The following is a 23,598-nucleotide window of genomic DNA, read 5'->3' as shown; positions in this document are numbered from 1 at the left end:
ATACGTTTCAGTATTCTGATATTTGCAGTGACTGTGTTTGTCTCAGTAGTAATGTGGTTCCTGTCTTTATTTCTGTAGGTAAATTGCTAGAATGAGACGTACTGTTTTCTAAAATTATGCATGAAAGAATGGTGGCAGGACTTAGCAAGTTTGAATAAGGAATATTAAGTGGAATTTGAATTCAAGATAAACCGTAAATTAGTTTTTATTGTAATTGTGATCCATGTGATATTTAGAGTATACTTTTACAAAATATGTTTGTCCTTTATCTGTGTTATTCACAACTTACTGGGATCTTGAACTTTATCTGGTAACTCTTCCCAAAAAAGTGTAACATATTAAGTGATTATTGTTAAGTCTCCACTGTGAGAGTGAGAACTTGCAGTAAGGAGACTCAAGTGTGAATCTTGGCTGCACCACTAAACACAACCATTACAGAAAAAATAGCAGGCTGATTTGATGTCGTGAAATTTGGAGTAACCACTATACCCTTCTTAAGCTCCAGGTTTAGTGGCAGTAGGCCCAGATGTAAGGGACAGGAGGACAGAACACCGTCTTTTTCTTTCCTAACATAAAACGGCCTACAATTCCTAGAGCTCTGGTTTCTCCAGGAGTTAGGAATCCACTACCCATGTCCATTCTGAGACACGCCAAGACGCTCTCCACTAATGTCCCATCCCCATTCCCATGCATCCCCGCACATGTCAGAATCCTGGCTGGCCTCTCTCAGCTGAATGCTGGCCTCGTCTTCACCATACAGCCTTGCTCTTTGGAATTCAGTGTCATCACATGTGGTTCTCAGCACGGGAATTATTGTAGCCTGTCTTTAAAAAAAAAACTTGTGCCGGGCGCGGTGGCTCACACCTGTAATTCCAGCACTTTGGGAGCCCGAGGCAGGTGGATCACGAGGTCAGGAGATCGAGACCATCCTGGTCAACATGGTGAAACCCCATCTCTACTAAAAATACAAAGAATTAGCTGGGCATGGTGGCGTGTGCCTGTAATCCCAACTACTTGGGAGGCTGAGGCAGGAGAATTGCCTGAACCCAGGAGGCGGAGGTTGCGGTGAGCCGAGATTGCACCATTGGACTCCAGCCTGGGTAACAAGAGCGAAACTCCGTCTCAAAAACAAACAAACAAACAAACAAAAACCTTGGTTTATTCTCATTTTCACACTGAGAGTCACTGACCATTTATCAGCATTTACATGGCAGGAAAGAGCACTCATGTTCTGTGCTGTGAACAGAAGGAGTGTTAGGAAACTGGTCAGAGGAGATGGGGAGTGAGTACTCATAGCACAGCAACAAAATCTCCTGAGACACACGTCACTCCCTGTTCGGCTGCAGTGATTTTGCACTAATGGGAGAGGGTTGGGGAAGCAAAGAAGCTTTCAGACAGATGAGTGCACACTGTGATCATTTCCTGAAACGCTCCCTTAAGTTGGCACTTAGGAAGCATTTGCCCCTTCTGAAGACAATTGGATTCATGCAGGCAGAGTTGCAGGAAAACATAACCAGGGCCACACTGCAGGGAGGGCGGCGGATTGCAGGTCTGAAGTCCAGCGTTCTCCCCTCTTTGCTCCAGTTGTGTGAGAAACTCATTTCCTAACTCCTGTCCAATATTCCTCATGAGTTCCCAGTTTGGCATCAACTCTAAACCAGAATGATCTGCGAGCATTTCTATGAAATGCCTCCACAGTGGCCACTGGGAGGGAAGCGACCTCCACGCGATGCCTGCCTGCCTGGGTGCTCCCAGGCCTTTTGTCCTCTTGAGACAGAGCCGCCTTCTTACATGCAGCCCACTTCTGCCTTGCAGCTCACCTCGATCTTAGCTGAGAAGACTGATGGAGAGCAATTCAAGCAAAATCATGGTAAACTTATCAAAACAAAACAAAAACAACATAAACACTTTGGAGACCATTCTGAGGACTTGCTCTTTTATCACGGAGCACCCTTAAGTGATTTTCAATCAGTAACTTCATCTCAGAGGGATGTTGAGGGAAAATCTACTCAGGCACTGAAGAAGAGCAGAATTCTTGGTTGTTTCCTCTCCTTGTCCCGTCAGTCAGCTGACGCTTTCTCAAGATTTTCTGACATCTTTGATACCAGATTTGAATGAGTCTTTTTCTGAGCCACCGATGCAATAGGTAAACTGTGGAACAGTGTCTTGTCTGAATTCTGCAATCAGCTGTGTATGTATTTGAAGTCCTAGATCCCAGGAGGAGAGACAATCAAATTAGCCAAAGGTAATTTGTGAAGACTGGCCATGGGAGGTGGTGGCTAAAAGTCCTCTGGCCCCTGCTTCCTGAGCATGACCACAGGAAGTCCTGGGCTGCACTGACTGCTGAGAACATCAGGGCATGGATCTCGTTTCAGAAGACAGATGCTATTCTACCCGGTCACAGAAGGTAGGTAGAGGAATGGTGGGTCCATGCTGTGTTCTACAGAGCTCTCAGTTTCTGCACTTGAGGCTGTGGGCCAACATAGACCTGAAGGCTTTTCACTGTTATCGCATGGAGCCAGAAACAATAGCAACCTCCAAATGAGCAGAAAGGATCTGACGATTAAACTTTCTTCTGAAGCTATTGCAAATTCAAGTCAGTGAGTTACTTCTCTGCTAGTTTTTTATTGCCAGCTGGAATTCTGCACTGTGTTGAAGAGTGGGGTCCGGGGGAGCGTGGAATTATTCACTTAGTATCTGCTGCTTTGTCTACTGAAATTGATCAAAGCTATAACAAAAACATTTCTAGAAATCATTTGAATGCAGTAGGAAAACTCTGGGAATGGAGTCAGAAGAAAGTATCTTTTGTAGTATTTTTTCAGGTCTAAAATTCTTTGCCAGAAATGTTCTTTAATGGAACCTCCAGACTGGGTAGGAAAACAGGGCATACTATTATTTTGAAAGACATGAGCAGGAATGAAATAAATGCAGTACAAAGAGAATGGAAGACTTAGGCAATCTGAGGATACTTTGAATTAGGGTAAACCTCCAAAGGTAAAGCTTTCAGCGAGGCTGTTAACTAAGTTCGTGGACTGCTGGTTTGTATTACTGAAAATTAGGAGTGGTTGTTTCGGACGCACTGGTTTCTCAAAGGGACGGTCATGGAGATTCCAATGAGGAGGCGTCGCCTGGCCCCGGGAAGCACCCAGGTTCCACGTCTCTCTCTTTGCACATCTCTTTTGGGGCCCTCCCAGGGTGGGCTCCAAGCCCGCCCAGCCCTGCACACAAGCCTCGAGGCAGGCGGGGTTCCCGTGCACTGCTGTTGCCCTTAAGGGCTCCCAGTGTCTGTTTCCAGTGGGCTGCTGGTAGGGAGATGCGCAGCGTGATTGGAAATGGCTGTTACCCAATGGTGTTTGCTCTCATGGCATTGTCCGTGGTTTTACCTAAAAATAAAGCTGTGTGTGATGAGAAGATAATGCCTCCTGGTCATGCTCCCGCTGGTCATCAGTGTCCGAGGGGTGACCCCACCCTTGTGGCCACAGTGGCCCTGTGGCAGCACTTAAGGCGGGAGTGTGCCCAGCCAGGACTCTGTGGTACTCCCAGGCCACGCTCCTGTCCCTTGCTTACCTGGCCCTGAAGTGAGGGAGGACGTTTAACACTGCAGTGGGAACCCCAAAGTGTGTCTTGTCCGTACCTCTCATGTGTTGAACAGTGCAAGAGCTTGAGGAAAACCTCAGCCATTGAAACCATGATGCAGTTAAAGCGAAGAAGTAGCTCCTGCTGTCCTCGTAAAATCAGTGATGTTCTCACGGACATCCTTGTTGAGTGAGTTGTGAAGCTTGTTGACTTAATCAGAATGATCCGCCAGAATGTGTGTTCCAGTACCCTCATTCGTCTATGATGTGAGCGGCTGCAAAGTCGAAGAACAGGCGTTTATTCATAATCTTTTCACTTGGTAGCACAAGTTGGTTGTGGATGCAAGAGCGTGGCCAAAGTCAAGAGAAGCTTCTATGAGAATCACTTACTTATGTGGAATTTATAATAAAAAGTAGTGTATATTATTATTTGTAAATTGTAGGCTACACATGTATTATATCTAAAATTTACTGCACATGTGTGTGTCTTCTTGGGCAGTTGGGCCAGTGTGTGTACTTGAGAATGTAAGAACGGTTTGTTTTGGACTTTAAGGGGTATGAGATTTGTGGGGTGGTTGTGTGTATGTGAAAAATGTGTTTATATGACTTCTTAGTTTACAATTTGAAATGTATTTAACTGGTGAAAATCTTGTATGTATTCACATCTGTGGGTTGGTGTTGTCTATGTGGAGATTGCAGATTACAGAAGGTCATAACTGGGCTAGGCACAGTGGCTCATGCCAGTAATCCCAGCACTTTGGGAGGCCAAGGTGGGCAAATCAGTGGAGGTCAGGAGTTCAAGACCAGCCTGGCCAGCATTGAGAACCTCCTTGTCTACTACAAATACAAAACTTAGCCAGGTGTGTTGGCATATACCTGTAGTCCCAGCTACTCGGGAGGCTGAAGCAGGAGAATTGCTTGAACCCAGGAGGTGAAAGTTGCAGTGAGTAGAGATCACGCCACTGTACTTCAGTCTGGGCAACAGAGTGAGACTGTCTCAAAAAATTTAAAAAAGAGATCATTCATAACTATTCATAAATGTTTTTGTGGCAGTATGTATCAGCGAGTGTTTATGTTGGAGGATATGAGATGTAATATATGTATGCCAGAAGAATTGGGGTTAAATATTTGTGATTTCGGTTGTGCAGTTGTGTTTTCTCAAATGAATGTTGGAGATTTGTATTTGTCTAATGTTTGAAATATTTGGAAGAATTATCTTGTGCATGTGGGCAATAATAGAGAAGGTGCTTCTGTTTGTTTTTGTGGATGTATTCTCTGTTTGGTTTACATATTCGGGGAATGTAGGAAGGCCCTTTGTGTGCTCAGGACATGTTGCATGATTTTGTGTGTTTGTTTTCATGATTTTCAGGGGTTGTATTATGGCTATTTCAATGTATAAGGGCAGATCCATGACTTTTGGGGGACTGGTAGGATGAATGTGTGCAGTTGTGAGGTGGAGTTTGTATGATTCTTGTGCCTTGGAAGATGGAGGAGTTATTTTTACGTATTTGGAAGTGTGATTACATATGTGCAGGTATTGTGGGACTGTGTGTGTATTTGGGGATATGAAGTGGCATATTTGCATATTTGTGGTGTTAGTTAATTGTGGGTATATTTAGGGCATGCAGAGAACTACATGAGCATTGAGTTTGTGTGTTCAAGGGCTTGGCAGTTTGGATGAATGTTTTGTGGGGCTATGTGCTTGTATTTTTTAGTAAGTGGTTATTAGGGTTATGTATTCTGGGAATGTAGTATGTGTGTCTCTGATAGAGAGACGGGGTTCTGTGTTTATACAGGATAGAGAATTGAATTTATATGTATAAGGGTATGCGATATGGTTATTGATTAGTACTCGGTGATGTGAGAGACACTCCCATCATTTACAGAGCGGTGCCCAGGTTTGCCCAGTGGAGGACATGGTGGACCAGCTCCTAAGGAACAATGACCTGTGCTACTGGTGACCAGTCAGATGTGTTTCTTCATAGTGTCTTTTTTCATGTGGTTATTAAGTGTGGTTGCACATCCCCCAAGTTATAATTCTAATAGCCATCTTTTATTGTGTATTATAGTACACCATGTTGGCTGGGCTAGTCTGGAGCTCCTGACCTTAAGTGATCTGCTGGCCTCAGCCTCCCAAAGTGCTGAGATTACAGGCATGAGCCACCGTGCCTGGCGTTCTTTAGATAATTTGAACCAGTTTATAACAAAAATTTTAAAATAGACTAGGACAAAGTAGAAGACAGATCACCACATAGAAAGTAGAATGAAGTTAGAATTCTGGGTTAATATAATTATGCTGGCCAAAGATTGTTAGAAGTGGCAAAGTATAACAGAGAATGTAGATTTTTGGAGTCAAACGCATTTGCTCACCCCTTCCTTACTGTTTAATGTTGAGCAAGTTGTTTAATTTCTGAGGTTTAACATCGTCCTCCACAAAACGATGTTAACAGTTATGTTGTAGAGTGTTGCCAGAATTAAATAAAATGACATTATATGCATTCTGAATGATAGTTAATAAATCTATTTTCTTTCCCTTAAGCCATCAGTTGAGACAATATGGAGAAATAATTATGCGGATTTTGTTGTTGAATATAAGGCTTTGTTTCTGTACTTCTCAGAAGTGCGGTTCCTGGACCATCAGCATCAGCATCATTTGCGAAGCAGTTAATAATGCAAATTATCTAGCTCTACCCATTATGCATTGAATCCGAAAGTCTAGGGGAGGGGACCAGGAATCTGTATGAAAGTTTGAGAACCACTGCTTTATTTCATTTGTCCTCACAAGCCCTGTAACATGGGAGTGAGTAGCTAGGTGACTTGGCAAAATCATAAAGCTATTCATGAGAAGAAACGTTAGAATGCAGATTGTGGGCAGAGTGGTGCTCTCATTGGGAATAATGAACACCAACAGAACACAGTTCTGTCATTTTACTATGGAGCCTTATTATTGATGGGATTTAGAAACCCGAGTTAGTTTTTCTGCTCGTATTTCTTTTCCCTGCCTGCGTCTGTATCTGTTGATAACTATTCACTTATTATAGTTTTTTAAAAAAAAGAGTATAAGGGATGTTTGAAACTCTGGAAAAACAAGAGGTCAAAGTAAAGTAGCATCCATCATGGGCCCTTAGAGTGTTCTTTCTGGAACACTGGAAAACTGGCAATTCCAGTGGACAAAGTCATCAAAGTAGACAGATGCTTAGGACTTCAGTGGAGCATGCAGGAGGCTCAGTGCTTTAGCCATAAAGTCACAGCTGAGTTTGTACCCAAGCAAAACACAGAGCAGGTTGAGATTGGGAGGAGCTGCCATTCATATTATGATAGCTACAATACTGTAGGTACAATTTTGAGAACTCTGTGCCCTGGCCACATTCACTTTCTACCATTTCTTTAACAAGCCCTATCAGGGCCTTCAGAAATGACACCCCTTCTGCGTGGAATACTCCCTACCTTTGTGGAAACTACCTGTGAATGCCGAATGCCTAGATTGAGATTTAGGTTTCACCAATTAATCAACTGTGACTTTTAACTTCTGTAGGTATCACTTCCCTTATCTTCAGAATGGGAGAAATAACAGTACTTATGTGACAGGGCTGTGGTAAGTATTAAATAAGATCATGTATGTAATTTTATCCTGAATGCAGTGCTTGTCATTTAGTGCATGTCCAGCACTGTCAGATACTCATACCAACACTATTTCCTTCTACATCTCCAATAAGCATACTGGCCCATATACAATAGGTGGCTCAAGAAATATTTGTTGAATGAATAAATAAAGGAATGAGCGCAGGAAAGATGAGATCTGCCCTTCCCTTTATTGTCCTTTTTGTGGAACCAAAACATCCCTAAGTAAAAGTGACAGCAGCCACCCAGGGCATATGACAGCACTGGGAAGGACACAAAGCAAAAGGACCAATGAGAAAGTAAAGACAGGAAGGAGAACACCACGATGTCCTTATGGCTGGTGCTAGCAGCGTGTGTATCTTCCTGTTTTCCACTCAAGATGCGCAGAAAAATGACAGCCCCAGAGATCTATATGGCTGTGACCTATGGGGGTTGGGATGAGAGATGGGACTCGAGGTCAGAACACATTCATTGCGTCAGCAACATGCGTGGTGCTGGGTGTACTGGAGATGCCAAGCACAGTGGGCCAGTGGCACAAGCAGAGAAGGTGATGCTTCTAGAATACACCACGTGACCACCATCTAGCTGCATATGGACTTTGTCACTTTCCTCCACTCATAATAAATTGTCAGCCTCACTAACGATGAAAGAAAAGTGAGCACCGTTATTCCGCTAGATGTATAGACTAGCACAGTCCTTTGAGTAGGCAACTAAGCCCTGTGCATCAAAAGATCTGTGGTCTTTAGTGTGACAACTCTAGTACTAGACTCTTATAAAGAGTCAGAAATGCAGAGACTTAACAGGGATGTTCTCAGCAGCACTTTTTTTTTGACAGTTAAAACTGATTTTAAAAACCTAAAGGCATAGCAATAGGACTTGTGAGACACATTCAGCTGTATCAGTTGAATATGGGGTGGCTCCTAAAGCTGAGGTTTTTCAAAGACTGTTTGGCATTCTTCCTACAAACATATTTGAGAGCCTCCTGCATGACATTGGGAAAAGCTCACCATATAATGCTAAGTCAGAAAGAATGCAAAGTCTGTATACAGCAAATACACACACACAAACACACATAGACAGGGAACTTATATACGGGTATTGATTCAAGATAGGTGGAAACTACAGTGTTCCAGGCATTAGTAGCTAGGTGGATAAAAATTAGGTGGGTAACCCTCCGAACAACTTGTCCCAGGCTTTATCAGCGCTGTCTTCGTGAACTGAAGCTAGTATGCCATCCATGCCTGACCCATCACTCCAGTGAGCCTCAGTTTCTTTATCTGTCACATGAGGAGGTTGGATTTTATTATTGCTAAGGCTTCTAAAAATATGCAAGGTAGGCCCTATCTCAGTCACCTTTCACCATTATCAGACCTTCCTGTTGTGGCCCTATTTAGAAAGGCCTAGAGGGGGTTAACAAAAGACCATGAGATCAGCAGAGGAGAAGGGAGAGCTTTACTTTCTATAAAAAACATTCATAGGCCGGGCGCGATGGCTCAAGCCTGTAATCCCAGCACTTTGGGAGGCCGAGGCGGGTGAATCACGAGCTCAAGAGATCGAGACCAACCTGGTTAACATGGTGAAACCCCGTCTCTACTAAAAATACAAAAAATTAGCTGGGCATGGTGGCACGTGCCTGTAATTCCAGCTACTCAGGAGGCTGAGACAGGAGAGTTGCCTGAAACCCAGGAGGCGGAGGTTGTAGAGAGCCAAGATCACGCCATTGCACTCCAGTCTGGGTAACAACAGCGGAACCCTGTCTCAAAAAAAAGAAAAAAAAAAAAAAACATTCACAAACCTGGGAGGCACAGCCTTCAGTACAAATGAAAGTGTCCTCTTGAAAGAACAAAGGGAAGGTCTGGCTTAAATAAGAACAATTTCTAGCCCATAGTCTTAGTCCGTTTTTGTTGATGAAGGATTAAAACTTCTTCAGTTCTGATTTGTCAAATAATCCACCCCTGATTGGGAGCGTTTAAAGCCCAAAACCAAAAGTATTTGTCAGCTGTTCAATTTGGACGTGGGATGGAGGACACAGTGGGGTCGGTTGCGAGGAGTAGCTTTCTGGCTACAGTTTATCCTGACTCTGGTTACTAAAACTTTTCTGGCTCAGAGCTGTAAAGCAGGATGTTTGTCAAGAGCTGCTTGTTGAGAAACTCTTTCTCATCCTGCTATGGCCACAGGTTTCTGCTTTTAAATGTAGAGCTCTGGCTGGGTGCAGTGGCTCATGCCTGTGATGTAAGCACTTTGGAAGGCTGAGGTGGGAACATCACTTGAGGTCAGGAGTTTGAGACCAGTGTGGCCAACGTGGTGAAACCCTATCTCTACTGAAAATACAAAAAATTAACTGGGTGTGGTGGTATACACCTGTAATCCCAGTTACTTGGGAGGCTGAGGTGGGAGAATTGCTTGAATCTGGAAGATGGAGGTTGCAGTGAGCTCAGATTGCACCCCTCCATTCCATTCTGGGTATGGAGACCCTGTCTCAAAAAAAAAAAGGAAAGAAAATTAGAGCTCCTCTAATAGGCACAGGGAGTCCATCTTGTCTGGACATCTTGGTATCTTATTTTAGAATTTTATGGCACAGGATGCAAAGCTGATAAGCATTTGAATGGGACAAGAAAGGAATTCTTTTCTTCCTGTCACTAGCACCTCCAAAAGGGCAACAGAGCTGGGGAGACTCGCAGAATGGGTGTCTTGTTTGTTTAGGGGTGCATGGCAACATGGCAGATTCTGAAAAAGATGATGACAGCTCCCAGGGACCTGTGAAAAGATATCCCTGAGACAGGCTGTCGGCCTGGGCACCCTCCCCAGGCTGTGTTCCCAGGGAACCGGCAGCTGCCTTAGGTTCTACATACCCCAGTTTTCTGGTCTTGAGTGGGATTCGGTCCAGGCCCTGCTCTAGGACACTAAGGCGGTCCCTCCGCAGCCACTTGGAGGGGAGGCTGAGGCTCTGCTCCCTCCCACTCACAGTGACAGGCGCTGGGCAATTTCTGGGGACAAAGTTGCAAAAAGTCATTGGGATTGAAGGAGCTGTGTGAAGCCTTTTAGGCCACACCAGAGCGCTAAACCGAGCGCATTTAATTGGCCTTGTAATTTCTGATGGATTCTGGAATTCAACACTTTGGAACACGCTTCCCCTGCAGGGCTGGCTGGCAGCCTTGGGATGGTGCCTGGACGAGAGCTGGTACAGATGCCTGGACCCGGGCCATGACCCCAGCCCGCCTGGATATCCTGAAAGGCCTGCTCTCTCCACAGCCTGGCAGAGGGCAAGGGTCCCACCAGCTTTATCTCTGCCCGCCCAGCTCCTTGGATGCATGGATTCTGCATAGGTGGGGGCTATGGCAGGAGTGAGTGCCCTTCCAGCCAGTCCCCGCCACTTCTCAAATCTGACAGCCTCTCAGGGGACAAGAGGGAGACAGGATTTAGAGAGGAGATTTGAAATTCTTCTGCCGGGGAATGAGGGGGGGTGGCAGTGATGGGGGATTAAAAAAAAATTCATATTATAGACATTAAATAATTTATAAACTTTTCTTTAGAATCTCAGTATTTAACTTGGACAATATTATTTCATCTGAATTTATGTAGAGAAATACAACTCAGCCATCTGCTTATAAACATTTAAAAGGTGCCAAATTAGAAAATAGGGCATTAACAGATAACATTTTTATTTTATTTGTTTAGTTTTTTTTTTTAGTTTTCTTTTGAGCCTCACTTTGTTGCCCAGGCTGGAGTGCAGCGGCACAATCTTGGCTCACTGCAACCTCGGCCATCCAGTTTAAAGTGATTCATTCTCCTGTCTCAGCCTCCCACGTAGCTGGGATTACAGGTGTGAGCCACTACACTCAGCTAATTTTTGTATTTTTAGTAGAGGCAGGGTTTCACCATGTTGGCCAGGCTGGTCTTGAACTCCTGTCCTTAGCTGATCTGACTTCCTTGGCCTCCCAAAGTGCTGGGATTACAGGCAAGAGCAACCACACCAGCCAAAAATTTTAAATTGAACCACATTTTATTTAACTTGCTATTCGGTTAACATACTATCTTTTGGGTTGGTAAAAACATGTTATCAAGGATTATGCAGGAGTTTGTGTCTTATTTATTTATTTATTTATTTATTTTAGGATGGAGTCTCACTCTGTCACCCAGGCTGGAGTTCAGTTGCATGACCTTAGCTCACTATAACCTGTCTCCTGGGTTCAAGCAATTCTCCTGCCTCAGCCTCCCAAGTAACTGGGCTTACAGGCACATGACACCACACCTAGAAAAATTTTTGTATTTTTAATAGAGACTGGATTTCATCAGGTTGTTGACATGTTACTGGTTTGAGTGATTCTACTATTCTGAACTTTCAAAAGTTAATCTGCTTCTCAGTTCTGTGTCTCAGGTAGATGTTTATAATCAGACTCACTTTCAACAACCTACTGTCCATGAATAATAATCTTATATTACTATTTTCTCCCAACATTCAGTAGAAAACTTTGGTTCCCTTGCTAGTCTCCAAATCTAAACTTGAATGGTTTCATTTAAAAGTTACTCATTTGAGGCTGGGCACAGTGACTCATGCCTGTAAACCTGGCACTTTGGGAGGCCAAGGCAGGTGGATCACTTGAGGTCAGCAGTTTGAGACCAGCCTGGCCTACATGGTGAAACCCCATCCCTACTGAAAATGAAAATATTAGCCAGTCACGGCAGCGCACACCTATAAACCCAATTACTCAGGAGGCTGAGGCATGAGAATCACTTGAACCCAGGAGTAAGAGGTTGTAGTGAGCCGAGATTGCACCACTGTACTTTCAGCCTGGGTGACAGAGCAAGCAAGACTCTATGTTTAAAAAAAAAAGAAAGAAAGTAAAGAAATTATTTGAGAACACTTAATAGTAAGTACAGTTATTAATTTAGTTACTTTAAGTTGTACTGCTGTTATCATTACATCACAGTGCACCTAATACATAAAACAAATGAGATGAAGTCAGTTATATTTTTTACATTGATTAACATTTCTACAAAAATGCAATAATCCCTTCTTGAATTTTAGACCAATTGACAGCTATCTGTAAACATAGCTAAATGTAAACATTCGTACTTTACCTTATATTGTCCCTGTACTTTAAGTAAGGTTTTAAGTTAAAATGTCACTATTGCCTTATCTGAAGAATTAAACAACTTGGTGGTTTGGGAAGAAGGTGATGCAGGCTTGCTAAATCTGGCCCTGGCAAAGTTCTGATTAGCTTGAGATTTACAAAGTAAGCTGGACCTGAGAGTTCCAATTTTGATTATTTAGAACGTTTTTGTTCCTCATCTTGCATGACCTGCCCTGCAGCTGCTGAAGAGTTACAATCCTGTCTTTTTTTTTTTTTGAGATAGAGTTTCGCTCTTGTTATCCAGGCTGGAGTGCAATGGCGCCATCTCGGCTCACCGCAACCTCCGCCTCCTGGGTTCAAGCAATTCTGCCTCAGCCTCCTGAGTAGCTGGGATTATAGGCACATGCCACCATGCCCAGCTAATTTTTTGTATTTTTAGTAGAGACGGGGTTTCACCATGTTGACCAGGATGGTCTCGATCTCTCAACCTCATGATCCACCTGCCTCGGCCTCCCAAAGTGCTGGGATTACAGGCTTGAGCCACCGCACCTGGCCTGTCTTTTTTCTTATGAAGAATCTTCACCGGGGGATTCTGACCCTGCGACTAATTTTTGTTTTCATTTTTGTTTTTTGAGAGTCTCACTTTGTTGCCCAGGCTGGAGCTCAGTGGCGCCATCTTAGGCTCACTGCAGCCTCCGCTAATTCTTGTATTTTCGGTAGAGACAAGGTTTCACCATGTTGGCCAGGCTGGTCTCAAACTCCTGACCTCAGGTGATCCACCCGCATCGGCCTCCCAAAGTGCTCGGATTACAGGCATGAGCCACTGCACCTAGCCTGGTATGAAGCTGTTGTTGGTCCTGCCAGCATTTCTAGATTGAGGGACTAGAATGTTATACCTCTCTCTACCACCTGTCTTCAGTTTCTTTGTCACCTGTCCTCTTCCTTGGTGTCAAGACCAGGACAATAGGTGTTGCTTTCCAACAGTTCCTTTCCTTTTGTCTCAATACAGAAGTATGGGCTGATCTGCTGAGTTCAGCCTGGGAACTGAGGCCAACATTGGAGTCTCCTCATCACACAATTTTGAAAGAAGTCCTAGTGACTTCAAGCTCAGAACCATGGGCGGCAGAGGCTTCCTTTGGATGTGGAATTCTCCATCCCTTTCCAGGGAGGGAACAAAGCCCACAAGCACTGGTGAGTGAACTGCTGACCATCCCTGAGTCTCCAACCCTGAGATTTAAAAAATATCTTTTTTTCTCTTATCTTTACAAAAATAACATGTCGGCCGGTTATGGTGGCTCACACCTGAAATCCCAGCACTTTGGGAGGCCGAGTTAGGTGAATTTCCTGAGGTCAGGTGTTTGAGACCAGCCTAGCCAACATAGTGAAACCCTTTCCCTACTGTAAAATGCAAAATTAGCCAGGCTTGGTGGCAGGCACCTGTAACCCCAGCTACTCAGGAGGCTGAGGCAGGAGAACTGCTTGAACCCAGGGGCAGAGGTTGCAATGAGCCAAGATCACACCATTGCACTCAAGCGTGGGAGAAGAGTGAGACTTTAATCTCAATACAAACAAGCAAAGAAACAACAACAAAAAAAATAATGTGGCATTAAATTTATGTGTAGCATCCAGTCACCAGAGATACCACTTTCCTGTCTTTTTCTATCCGTATTATATCACTCTGTTGTCTTTTTAAGACAAAACCTATGTTTTTTGTTGTTTTTTTATTTTTTTGCTTAGGTTAGAGTGAAGTGACTGGCACAATCTCGGCTTACTGCGCCTTCCACCTCCCTTGTTCAAGCAGTTGTCCCATCTCAGCCTCCTGAATAACTATGATTACAGGTGTCCATCACTGCACCCGTCTAATTTTTTTTTTTTTTTTTTTTTTTTGAGACAGAGTTTCGCTCTTGTTACCCAGGCTGGAGTGCAATGGCGCGATCTCGGCTCACCGCAACCTCCGCCTCCTGGGCTCAGGCAATTCTCCTGCCTCAGCCTCCCGAGTAGCTGGGATTACAGGCATGTGCCACCATGCCCAGCTAATTTTTTGTATTTTTTTAGTAGAGACGGGGTTTCACCATGTTGACGAGGATGGTCTCGATCTCTTGACCTCGTGATCCACCCGCCTCGGCCTCCCAAAGTGCTGGGATTACAGGCTTGAGCCACCGCGCCCGGCCTATTTTGTTTTTTACATATGTGCACAGCTTTAGCAAATTAAAGCCCGAGATAAATGCTCGAGATCTACTATCAAGAGGCAAAATCAGAGTTTACTAGAACTCATCATTTGGAGAGCTTACGAATCAAGGAATCTGTAATGAAAGCTGCAATTTCCCTCTTTCCTTTTTTTTTTTTTAAACACAAAAATCAGTGACTAAGAACTTAATACTGGATGACAAATCACATCCACACTATTTGTTAAATAGCCTCACAGTTAAACACATCTTAAAGACCAATCAAATCAGGATTTACATTTTATAAATTTCTGAAGACACCATTAGAAAGCTTACATATCCCTTCATTAAACAAAATAGGGAACTGCATCTGATGGTGGTGGAATGAAATTTTAAAATTAAAAATACCTGTATTTACAGCATCATTGATCCTTTATAAATAAAGAATATGAAAATGCAATATCTTTAAGGATAATAAAAAATCGGGCTGGACGTGGTGGCTCAAGCCTGTAATCCCTGCACTTTGGGAGGCCGAGGTGGGTGGATCACAAGGTCAAGAGATCGAGACCATCCTGGTCAACATGGTGAAACCCCGTCTCTACTAAAAATACAAAAAATTAGCTGGACATAGTGGCATGTGCCTGTAATCCCAGCTGCTCAGGAGGCTGAGGCAGGAGAATTGCCTGAACCCGGGAGGCGGAGGTTGCGATGAGCTGAGATCGCGCCATTGCACTCCAGCCTGGGTAACAAGAGCGAAACTCCGTCTCAAAAAAAAAAAAAAAAAATCGAGGTGATGTTACTCAACCACAGTGCTAGGAGTTGGAATAAAAACCTATTGGTGCTTGTTAATGTGCCAGTAGTGAAACCCCTTTCTGTTGGAGAAAATCCAACTGCAAATATGTGCATGAAACACATATAACACAGGGCAAAATTGCTCAAAATGATTCAAGTCAGCTTATCTGCATTGGATATTCTATTCATGAAACACATTACAAAGACATCCTTGCAAAGAAATAAAAGGTATTAACAGTTTTCTGGTTCACTCTTAATAAAACACTTCTCCTCTTATAAGTGACATCTTAAAATCTCAAACATGTTCTTCCCTTGGTTTGCAATCCTAATTTAAAGATATGAACAGCTTTATTTTCCATGTTATTAGCAAATTAAAAAAATCAAAACAAGCAAAATGTTAAAGTTTAAAAAAAAGATACTGGGTGACCAATGCTCTAAAATTATCCACATGAAAACAAATGGTCAGTAATCTCATAAACCAACATAGCGTTTCACTGTCAACAATGTGAAAAATTAATACCTTCTCAAACAGGCATAAGATGAAGAAGTGCTATTTTTAAATTGTAAAATGAATTTAATATAAAATATCCTACATTATAATTTTTCATTCCAATTGATAAATGATTTCAAAAACAAGGATTAAAGTTTGATTGCAAATAGTAATGCAATATAATTTATAAAAATCCTTCAATTTTCCCTCCCCAAGAAACTGTCTCACAATTACAAAGTAGAAAAATAGCCAGTCATAAATGCAAAAAACATTCTAATTTAAATATATAAAATAATTTCTAGAGTACCAATTCAACATATTTGATAATGTAAAAACACTTTCTTTGAAATATTGCTTTTCATGCTTAAACTACAGAATGTTTCAAGGCATCAAACAAACTGATACACATATAATGCTGCATAATGAACTAGAACCTTGATGCAGGTATCCTTGTTGAAATCATTTACTTCATCTAACAGTGTCTGTTTGGAACCTATGATTAAAAATAAAAATAAAAACATACTTCTTCTTGAAGGATGAATTCCCTAAAATGCAATTTCAGTGTCTGTCCATAATATAGGGTTAGATCTTTTCAGAGTTTTTGTTTTTTAATCTGTTTTGAAACCCCTGAGACACTATCTGTTTCCAATGCTTTCTCTTTTGAATTAATTTCACTAAATCCATTTGCTGTTCCATTTTGTTCTTCAGTTATTTCTTCATTTGCAGGGGAAGCAGATTTGCCCTTTTCTAATTTTTGCTGGATTTCACGAAGCTTGGTAACAGCTTTATCTATTGACATTATGCTAATAATATTAAAGTCATGCATGCTGACTAGATGAAGCATGAAGTTTCGACATAAATTCTTATTTTCTGTCCATACTTTTCTACAGACAGCAAACAGGCATGATTCATTTGATTGTCAGCAATAAACCTATGCTTCATGACATGGTGATTCCAGAGTTTCATCACTTCTTTCTCTCCTTTGTTAACATCAGAAAACTCTTCAATTTGTGTAATGGTTTTTTTCTCTTAGCCATTCAGGATCTTTTTCATTTTCAGTATCTGCTTCCATTTCTTGTGAACGGAGAGGTAAGCAGGTATCACTATGGAAATACAGATGATTGTGGCCACTACTATATGTTCTTTGGTGTTCTAGTTCTCCATCTTCAGATTCAAGAAATTCAGACATGCTTGCTTTTATTTGTTGTGGCCTGCACACAAGAATGTGTGTTCTCTTAACTGGTCCATTGCGACTAAAAGCAAATCCGGGTTGGCAATGAATATTCTGAGTATTTCCTGCATAGGAGCCATCATAACACTCATTGATAGAAACATTTATCCTAGCACCTTTTGGATGATAAACATAATTGAAGATAAATCTGCTATGGCAGAATTTAAGATACTTGAGTAAACTATAAAGTTTGCAGCAGTTCAGAGTGCACCAAAGGCAATCAATGTAGGTCATCTCTTACTTCAGTTTGTTGTCTAGTATTGTTATAAAGAAACTGATAAAATATTCTTAATTTTTGTCAGTTTTCATTTGGAGTATCCTTTTCTTTTCTTGTTTTGAAGATCTGTAGTCAATGATTCTTTTTTTTTTTTTTTTTTTTTTTTTTTGAGACGGGAGTTTCGCTCTTGTTACCCAGGCTGGAGTGCAATGGCGCGATCTCGGCTCACCGCAACCTCTGCCTCCTGGGTTCAGGCAATTCTCCTGTCTCAGCCTCCTCAGTAGCTGGGATTATAGGCACGCGCCACCATGCCCAGCTAATTTTTTGTATTTTTAGTAGAGACGGGGTTTCACCATGTTGACCAGGTTGGTCTCGATCTCTCGACCTCGTGATCCACCCGCCTCGGCCTCCCAAAGTGCTGGGATTACAGGCGTGAGCCACCGCGCCCGGCCCAATGATTCTTTAACAGCAATAGGTTGAGTAGATTTAACTTAACCAGGCTTGTTTTCCTGATGGAAACACTCTGAATTTCTAGTAGCAAGAAGTTTGGCAATAGGAGCTGTAGATTTATCATTTGTCTTTCCTGTCCAAAGAAGAGTAAACTGCAGCATAGGTCCCTGAGAAAATGTTTCAAATGGAGGCAGTCTCTTCCCATCAAGAATAGTCTCCCATGTTGCTTTTCTTGCTTATTGGACATTCTTCCATTTCCTGTATGGCTACTTCATATTCCCCATCTAAAAGCTGTAAGCGCCTGTTTTTATCAAATACTGTCATTTGTGCAACAAATGTCTCTTCCCCATCCTCACAATTTCATTTTCTTCTGGCTAGAAGCTCTTCGTTGACATCAGTATTTTCATTGCTTTCTTCATTAATCATTCCATTAAATTCTCTTCTTCCTGGACGAGTCTCTCTAAATAGCAACGAGTAAGACTTCACCATATGGCTGTTACTAGGTTCAAATTCATCACTGGAAATTGCAAGGGATGGGAAATTTCCAGGTTTTGTTAGAGGTCAGGATTCAAAGGCACCTGCTTTTTACCTGTGGGAACTTGCCTTATTGGACAACTTACATCCTTTCTTTTTTTGTGGCAAACTTTCACAAGCAGGACTTCCAGGGTTAACAGAATTTTGTTCATTTTCTGAGTTTTGTGATGGCTTATCATTTTGTGGAAGAAGCCAGTAATGTAAGCTGCAAATGAGCTGACAAGCTATGAGATTATTGCTTTCCTTTCTCTACTTTTGATAACATATCATCAACTTTAAATGTTTCCTTTTGATGTTTGTTCTGGAGTTTCGATGCGACATGTAAGAGTTCTGTGCAAAAATATTGGCACTGTGAGATTCCGAGTTCGAAGAAATCTATAGATCTGTGTTGGCTTCTCAAAGGCCAGGAGGAAAAGCTTGTGGTCAGCCTGGACGTGCTCCATTTTCAGCTTTCTTCACTGGTAACACCGCGGAGGAGGCCGAATAACTGCCGCCGCCTCCATAGCCCCCGCTGCGGGATTTGCTGCCTGAAGCCGTCGCAGCCGCCACCGCCGCCGAACCCCCAAAACCGCCTCCCCCAGACCCCGCGCTGGGCCCCTGAGCCCTCCCCCCGCTCCCCAACCGCTGTGCCTCTGAGGCGCCATCGCGGTTCCTGCCTCCGCCCCCCCCCCCGCCCCCCCCCCCCGCCCCACCAGCGCTGAGAGTAAGCGCCTGCAATACCAACTGTACCAACTGCTCACCCCAGCAGGCTCCGTGGACTGAGGGGGGAAGGAGGAGAGAGGGGAGGAGGGAAGGAGGGAAGGGGAAAAACAGGTACCAGTTTCTTAATGGTGCCAACCCCATGGTGCTGAGGGTCTCCATTCACCGTCCTGCCCACCTTATGTTCCCTCCAGGGATGGAGGAACTGCAGGCCCAGCTGGAGAAGGAGCTGGATGTTTGGACATCAGAGCCCTAAGGAGGCCCAGCAGTGAAATGGGGTGGGCTAGCATCAAGGATACTGCTGCAGGACCCACTGTGGGCCTGGCTTGCTGCCAGTCAGCAAGGAGGGATTCAGCAGAAGTCCTGGGGGATCCTGGAGAGGCTCAGCTGCACGGCTTCCTCCCCACATGCTGTGGAGGGAGGGTGTGCAAGGTGGAATGGTTGACAGAAACAGGGTCAAATGAAGAAACGTGACCGGGCCTTAGTACTGGGGATTCAGGCAGTGTGCAGACTAAGGGAATCGGGGTCAGAGTGCTGTGGCTGTTAATAAGGAATCAACATAGAACAACAGAGAGAAGGTGCATGGAATTACAGGGAAGATAGGCTTGGATGTGAACCCTGGTTCTGCTATTTGTAAGCTTTGTGACCTCAGGCAAAACGGCCAACCTCTCTGATTATCTGTTTCCTCTTCTGTAAAATTGAGGTTCATTCAACTATGTATAAGAATTACAAGGCCAGGCACAGTGGCTCATGCCTATAATCCCAAGACTTTGGTGGGGAGCTGAGGCAGGATGAGGCCAGGAATTCCAGGTCAGCCTGGTTAAGATGGTGAAACCCTATCTCCGTAAAAAATACAAAAATTAGTCCCTGTAATTTTGTGTGTGGCTGCATACACCTGTAGTCCCAGCTACTCAGGAGGCGGAGGTGGGAGGATCATTTGTGTCCAAGGAAGTCAAGGCTACAGTGAGCTGTGGTGATCCTGCTGCTGCACTCCAGCCTGAGCAACAGAGTAAGACCCTGTCTCAAAAAAAGAAATTGTGTAAGACAATAAGCACATACTTCCCTACTTGGTACAAAGTAGGTGATGGAAACAAGTTAGTTTCCTTCTCTGTCTTCTCCCCTGGAAGAATCAGAGTAGAAAGAATATGCCTGTACTGATAGCAGCCCTTGCCCTCTTCCCCCATCCAGGGAGGCACACTGTTTGAAGCTGACTTATTGCTGGATGGGATCAAGGCCAAAGTCATTCTGTATAGCCAGCAGCATCTGGCTGCCCCTCTGGTCGTGCTGAAACTGCATCCTGATGGAAAGTTCTTGCCCGTGGTCATCCAGGTGAGAGGACTCAAGATTTCTGTTCCCAGTATCCAGCCTTCTCAGCTCAGCCCTTACCGAAATTCACTAGGCACCCACTATCTGCAAAGGCACTGTGCTAAGGCACTGGGGTAGACATTAAAGGAGGAAATAGGCAAAGTCTGTGATTTGAAGGCCCTGCAGTATAGCAGGAGAGAAAGATTGGGGCAATCTGAAGAAGCTCTGGTACTGAGGAAGTCCCTGAGGACAGACAGCCCAGGAGGGATTGGGGAGGTGGGGTATCATGAGCCTTGAAGGAGGGCCAGGACTCAAACTGGACGGAGGAGAAGGATTTGTCCTCAGGGGCAAGATGGATTGGACAGAGAGGCTGAGGCAGAGGAGTTTAGAAGATTTCTAGGGGGCAGATGGACTAGGGGCCAGACTATGCCAGGCTAAGGAGTATGACGTGGAAGCTGGAGAAGGCTGTGATGAAATGTGCTGTGGACTTTGGGAGGCCAAGGCAGGCGGATCACCTAAGGTTAGGAGTTTGAGTTGAGCCTGGTCAACATGGTAAAACCTGTCTCTACCAAAACTACAAAATTAGCTGGGTGTAGTGGTGCGTGCCTGTAATCCCATCTTCTCGGGAGGCTGAGGCAGGAGAATCACTTGAACCCAGGAGGCAGAGGTTGCAGTGAGCTGAGATTGCGTCACTGCACTCCAGCCTAGGCAACAGAACAAAACTCCATCTCATTAAAAAAAAAAAAAAAAAAAAAATGTGCTGTGGGCACACCGTATAGGCAGTTGTGATTAGGTTAGGTTGGAGAGGGTAGATGCTAGAAACAGGAATTAGGGCGACGTGCTCTAGCACTTTCCCCTAGAGGAGGTGGGCTCACATGTGGGTGGTGACCATCAGGATGGAGAGGACAGGTGGATGTGGGTGCAGAGGGAAATCAAGGAGGGAGGAAAGGTAAGCCAGGCCAGGTGTCTGCAGAAATAACATAAATAAAGAGGACAGGGCGCTCGTGTAGGCTTCCGCCTAGCCAATGTTGAGGTAACAGGAAGGCATTTAAATTGGCAGGTAGCTGAGAACTAGAGATTCATTCAGTCATTTGTGTAAAGGTGGGGCTAAAAGATGAGATTTTGAAAAAAGTGTGGGATGAAGGAAGCAGGCAGTTTGAATCTTGTCCACACTGGGGACTGAAAGGGGAAGTAGAGGCTGGAGAAGGCACTAGAAGAGCAGTTTCTGCAGAACGTAGGAGGTAGAGCAGCTTTCAGGGTGCCAATGTACTGTGTGGGTAGGAAAGAGAGGGGAAGAAATGGTAGCTGTAGGGAGTGGCAGTCGTGAGATGGAGAAAGGGAAGCACATTTGGAGGACTAAGGGAGAGGTTAAACATGCAAGGGAGGGGGTCGCTGAGCACTTGGCACTCACCCCTTCTCTCCTCACACCTTGTTCCTATTCCAGCTCCAACATAGGATCCCAGCCACCTCTACTTTTCTTGCCCATGGATCCTGCAATGGTCTGGCTTCTGGTCAAATGCTGGGCCCATAGCTCTGACTTCCAGCTCCATGAGCCACAGTCTCATCCTATGAGGGGACACTTGATGGCAGAGGTCATTGCTGTGAACACCATGAGGTGCCTTCGATACATCCTGTCTTCAAGGTAACACCTTATTCCCTTCTGTCCAGCAGGCCTCTATCTCTGCCCCCACGGCATGTTCCCACCTCAGGAGGCTCTCTCTCTGATGAGTCTCAGGGTATGGAAAGAACCAAGGAATGGAAGATGTGAGAGCAAAAGAGTGCAAGCATGGCTGACCATGCATTTTTCAAAGGGGATATCACCTTCCATGGGGGTGGGAATCATTCTTGGGGAAAGTAGCAAAAAAAAAATCTTACTCTTTATATGCAAAGCACAGATATTGGTACAGCACATAAACAGTACATGCAAATGACCAAAGATTCCATCCAATAAGAGGAAACTATGCAAATAATATACAAAGATTTTTATCCAGCCAGTCATTTATCAGTTCTAAAATAGTGATACTAGCCAGTTAGAGGGGCCCAGACCAAGAACAGTTACCTGGTTTATTACAGACCATTAGAGCAAAGTATTTACTTATTAAAAACATGTATTGGGTGCCTCCTGTGCGACAAGAACCATTCTAGATGCTAGCAGTAAGCAAGATTGTTGAGATCCTGATCTTTTAAGATTTTCATTTTCAGCAAAGGCAAACAGACAGTAGAGATTGTATTGTAACATATCAGCTGTGGTAGGTGCAATGCAGAGAATCAAAGCAGGGTGATGTGATGGCAAATTTAGATTGGGTGGTCAGAAGAGCCTCCCTTGAAAAAGATGACATAGAGAATGTGACTGTCAGAAGCTAACCGTGAAATGACCAAGGTGGGGCACAGTGTTCCAGGCAGAGGGAACAGCTTATGCAGGATTGAGGTGGAATGAGCTCGGCTTCTTTCGCTCTTTGAAGGATGGGCAAGGTCAGGTAAATTGACCCACTCTGCCTCCAGAGTCAGAAAGAAGAGTAACCTAGAATCTCCCTTTCTCTCCCCATACCTGGTTGAAAACTCTCACCAGTGGCTGAAGAAGGTAAGCATAATGGATGAAGGGGAGAGGAAGGAGCCAAGGCTGTGGAGGGAGGCAGTGGTTGACCATCCATTCTCAATGGGGCAACAATGTCCCCCAAGGGATGAAGGTGGTGGGAAAATGTGTGTGAAAAATCTTATTATTTTTATGTACAAATCACAAATGTAATGCAATACATAAATGGATATACAGTATATATATAGCATTAAAATTTTATGAGGTGGGCTCAGATTAGAACAAAAGGTCTCAAAAGGGTACTTAGGCCGGGTGCAGTGGCTCATGTCTATAATTCCAGCAGTTTGGGAGGCTGAGGCAGGCGGATCACTTGAGATCAGGAGTTTGAGAGCAGTCTGACCAACGTGGTAGAAACCTCATCTCTACTAAACATGCAAAAATTAGCTGGGCGTGGTGGTGGGCACCTGTAATCCCGTTACTTGGGAGGCTAAGACAGGAGAATGGTTTGAACCCAGGAGGCAGAGGTTGCAGTGAGCCAAGATCGTGCCATTGCACTCCAGCTTGGGCGACAAGAGCGAGACTCCATGTCTAAAAAGAAAAAAAAAGACAACTTATTGAATGATAATGGGAAAAAAAAGTTGAGAAACTTTAGTCTAGACCTGTGGAAAAAAATATGAAAAGAAAGGAGAATGATGTCTTTCAGTTATCATAAAACACTAAGTCAATGGTTTGTGGAACATGTTAGTCAATGCAAATCAACTAAAAACTTGGTGGTTTATTTTTATTTTTATTTATTTTTAACTTTTACTTTCAGAGGTATATGTGCAGGTTAGTTATATAAGTAAATTGTGTGTCACAGGGGTTTGGTGTACAGATGATTTTGTCACCCAGGAAATAAACATGTTATCCGA

At 43.8% G+C, this 23,598-nt stretch overlaps 1 protein-coding gene and 1 pseudogene across 2 annotated transcripts in view; one reads left to right on the top strand and one right to left on the bottom strand.

Moving 5' to 3' along the window:
* The window catches only part of LOC120366414 (uncharacterized), a 100,216-nt gene that overhangs the window by 27,252 nt on the left and 49,366 nt on the right, over positions 1-23,598 (top strand). The window contains exons 2-3 of one of the 2 annotated variants that reach the window (XM_074395516.1): positions 20,038-20,178; positions 21,599-21,796. The exons of the other annotated variant lie outside the window; for it this stretch is intronic. Of the exons in view, the coding sequence (XP_074251617.1) occupies positions 20,150-20,178; positions 21,599-21,796 (227 nt within the window). The 5' untranslated portion in view covers positions 20,038-20,149. The remainder of the gene's footprint in view (positions 1-20,037; positions 20,179-21,598; positions 21,797-23,598) is intronic. 2 annotated transcript variants of the gene reach the window in all.
* Positions 16,311-18,794, bottom strand: LOC101033535 (polycomb protein SUZ12-like; annotated as a pseudogene).

The sequence above is a fragment of the Saimiri boliviensis genome, chromosome 2 (genome assembly GCF_048565385.1).
Source record: "Saimiri boliviensis isolate mSaiBol1 chromosome 2, mSaiBol1.pri, whole genome shotgun sequence".
Classification (NCBI taxonomy): Eukaryota; Metazoa; Chordata; class Mammalia; order Primates; family Cebidae; genus Saimiri; species Saimiri boliviensis.
The sequence above is the reverse complement of the archived record's forward strand: the minus strand, read 5'-3'. Positions and strand labels throughout refer to the sequence as shown.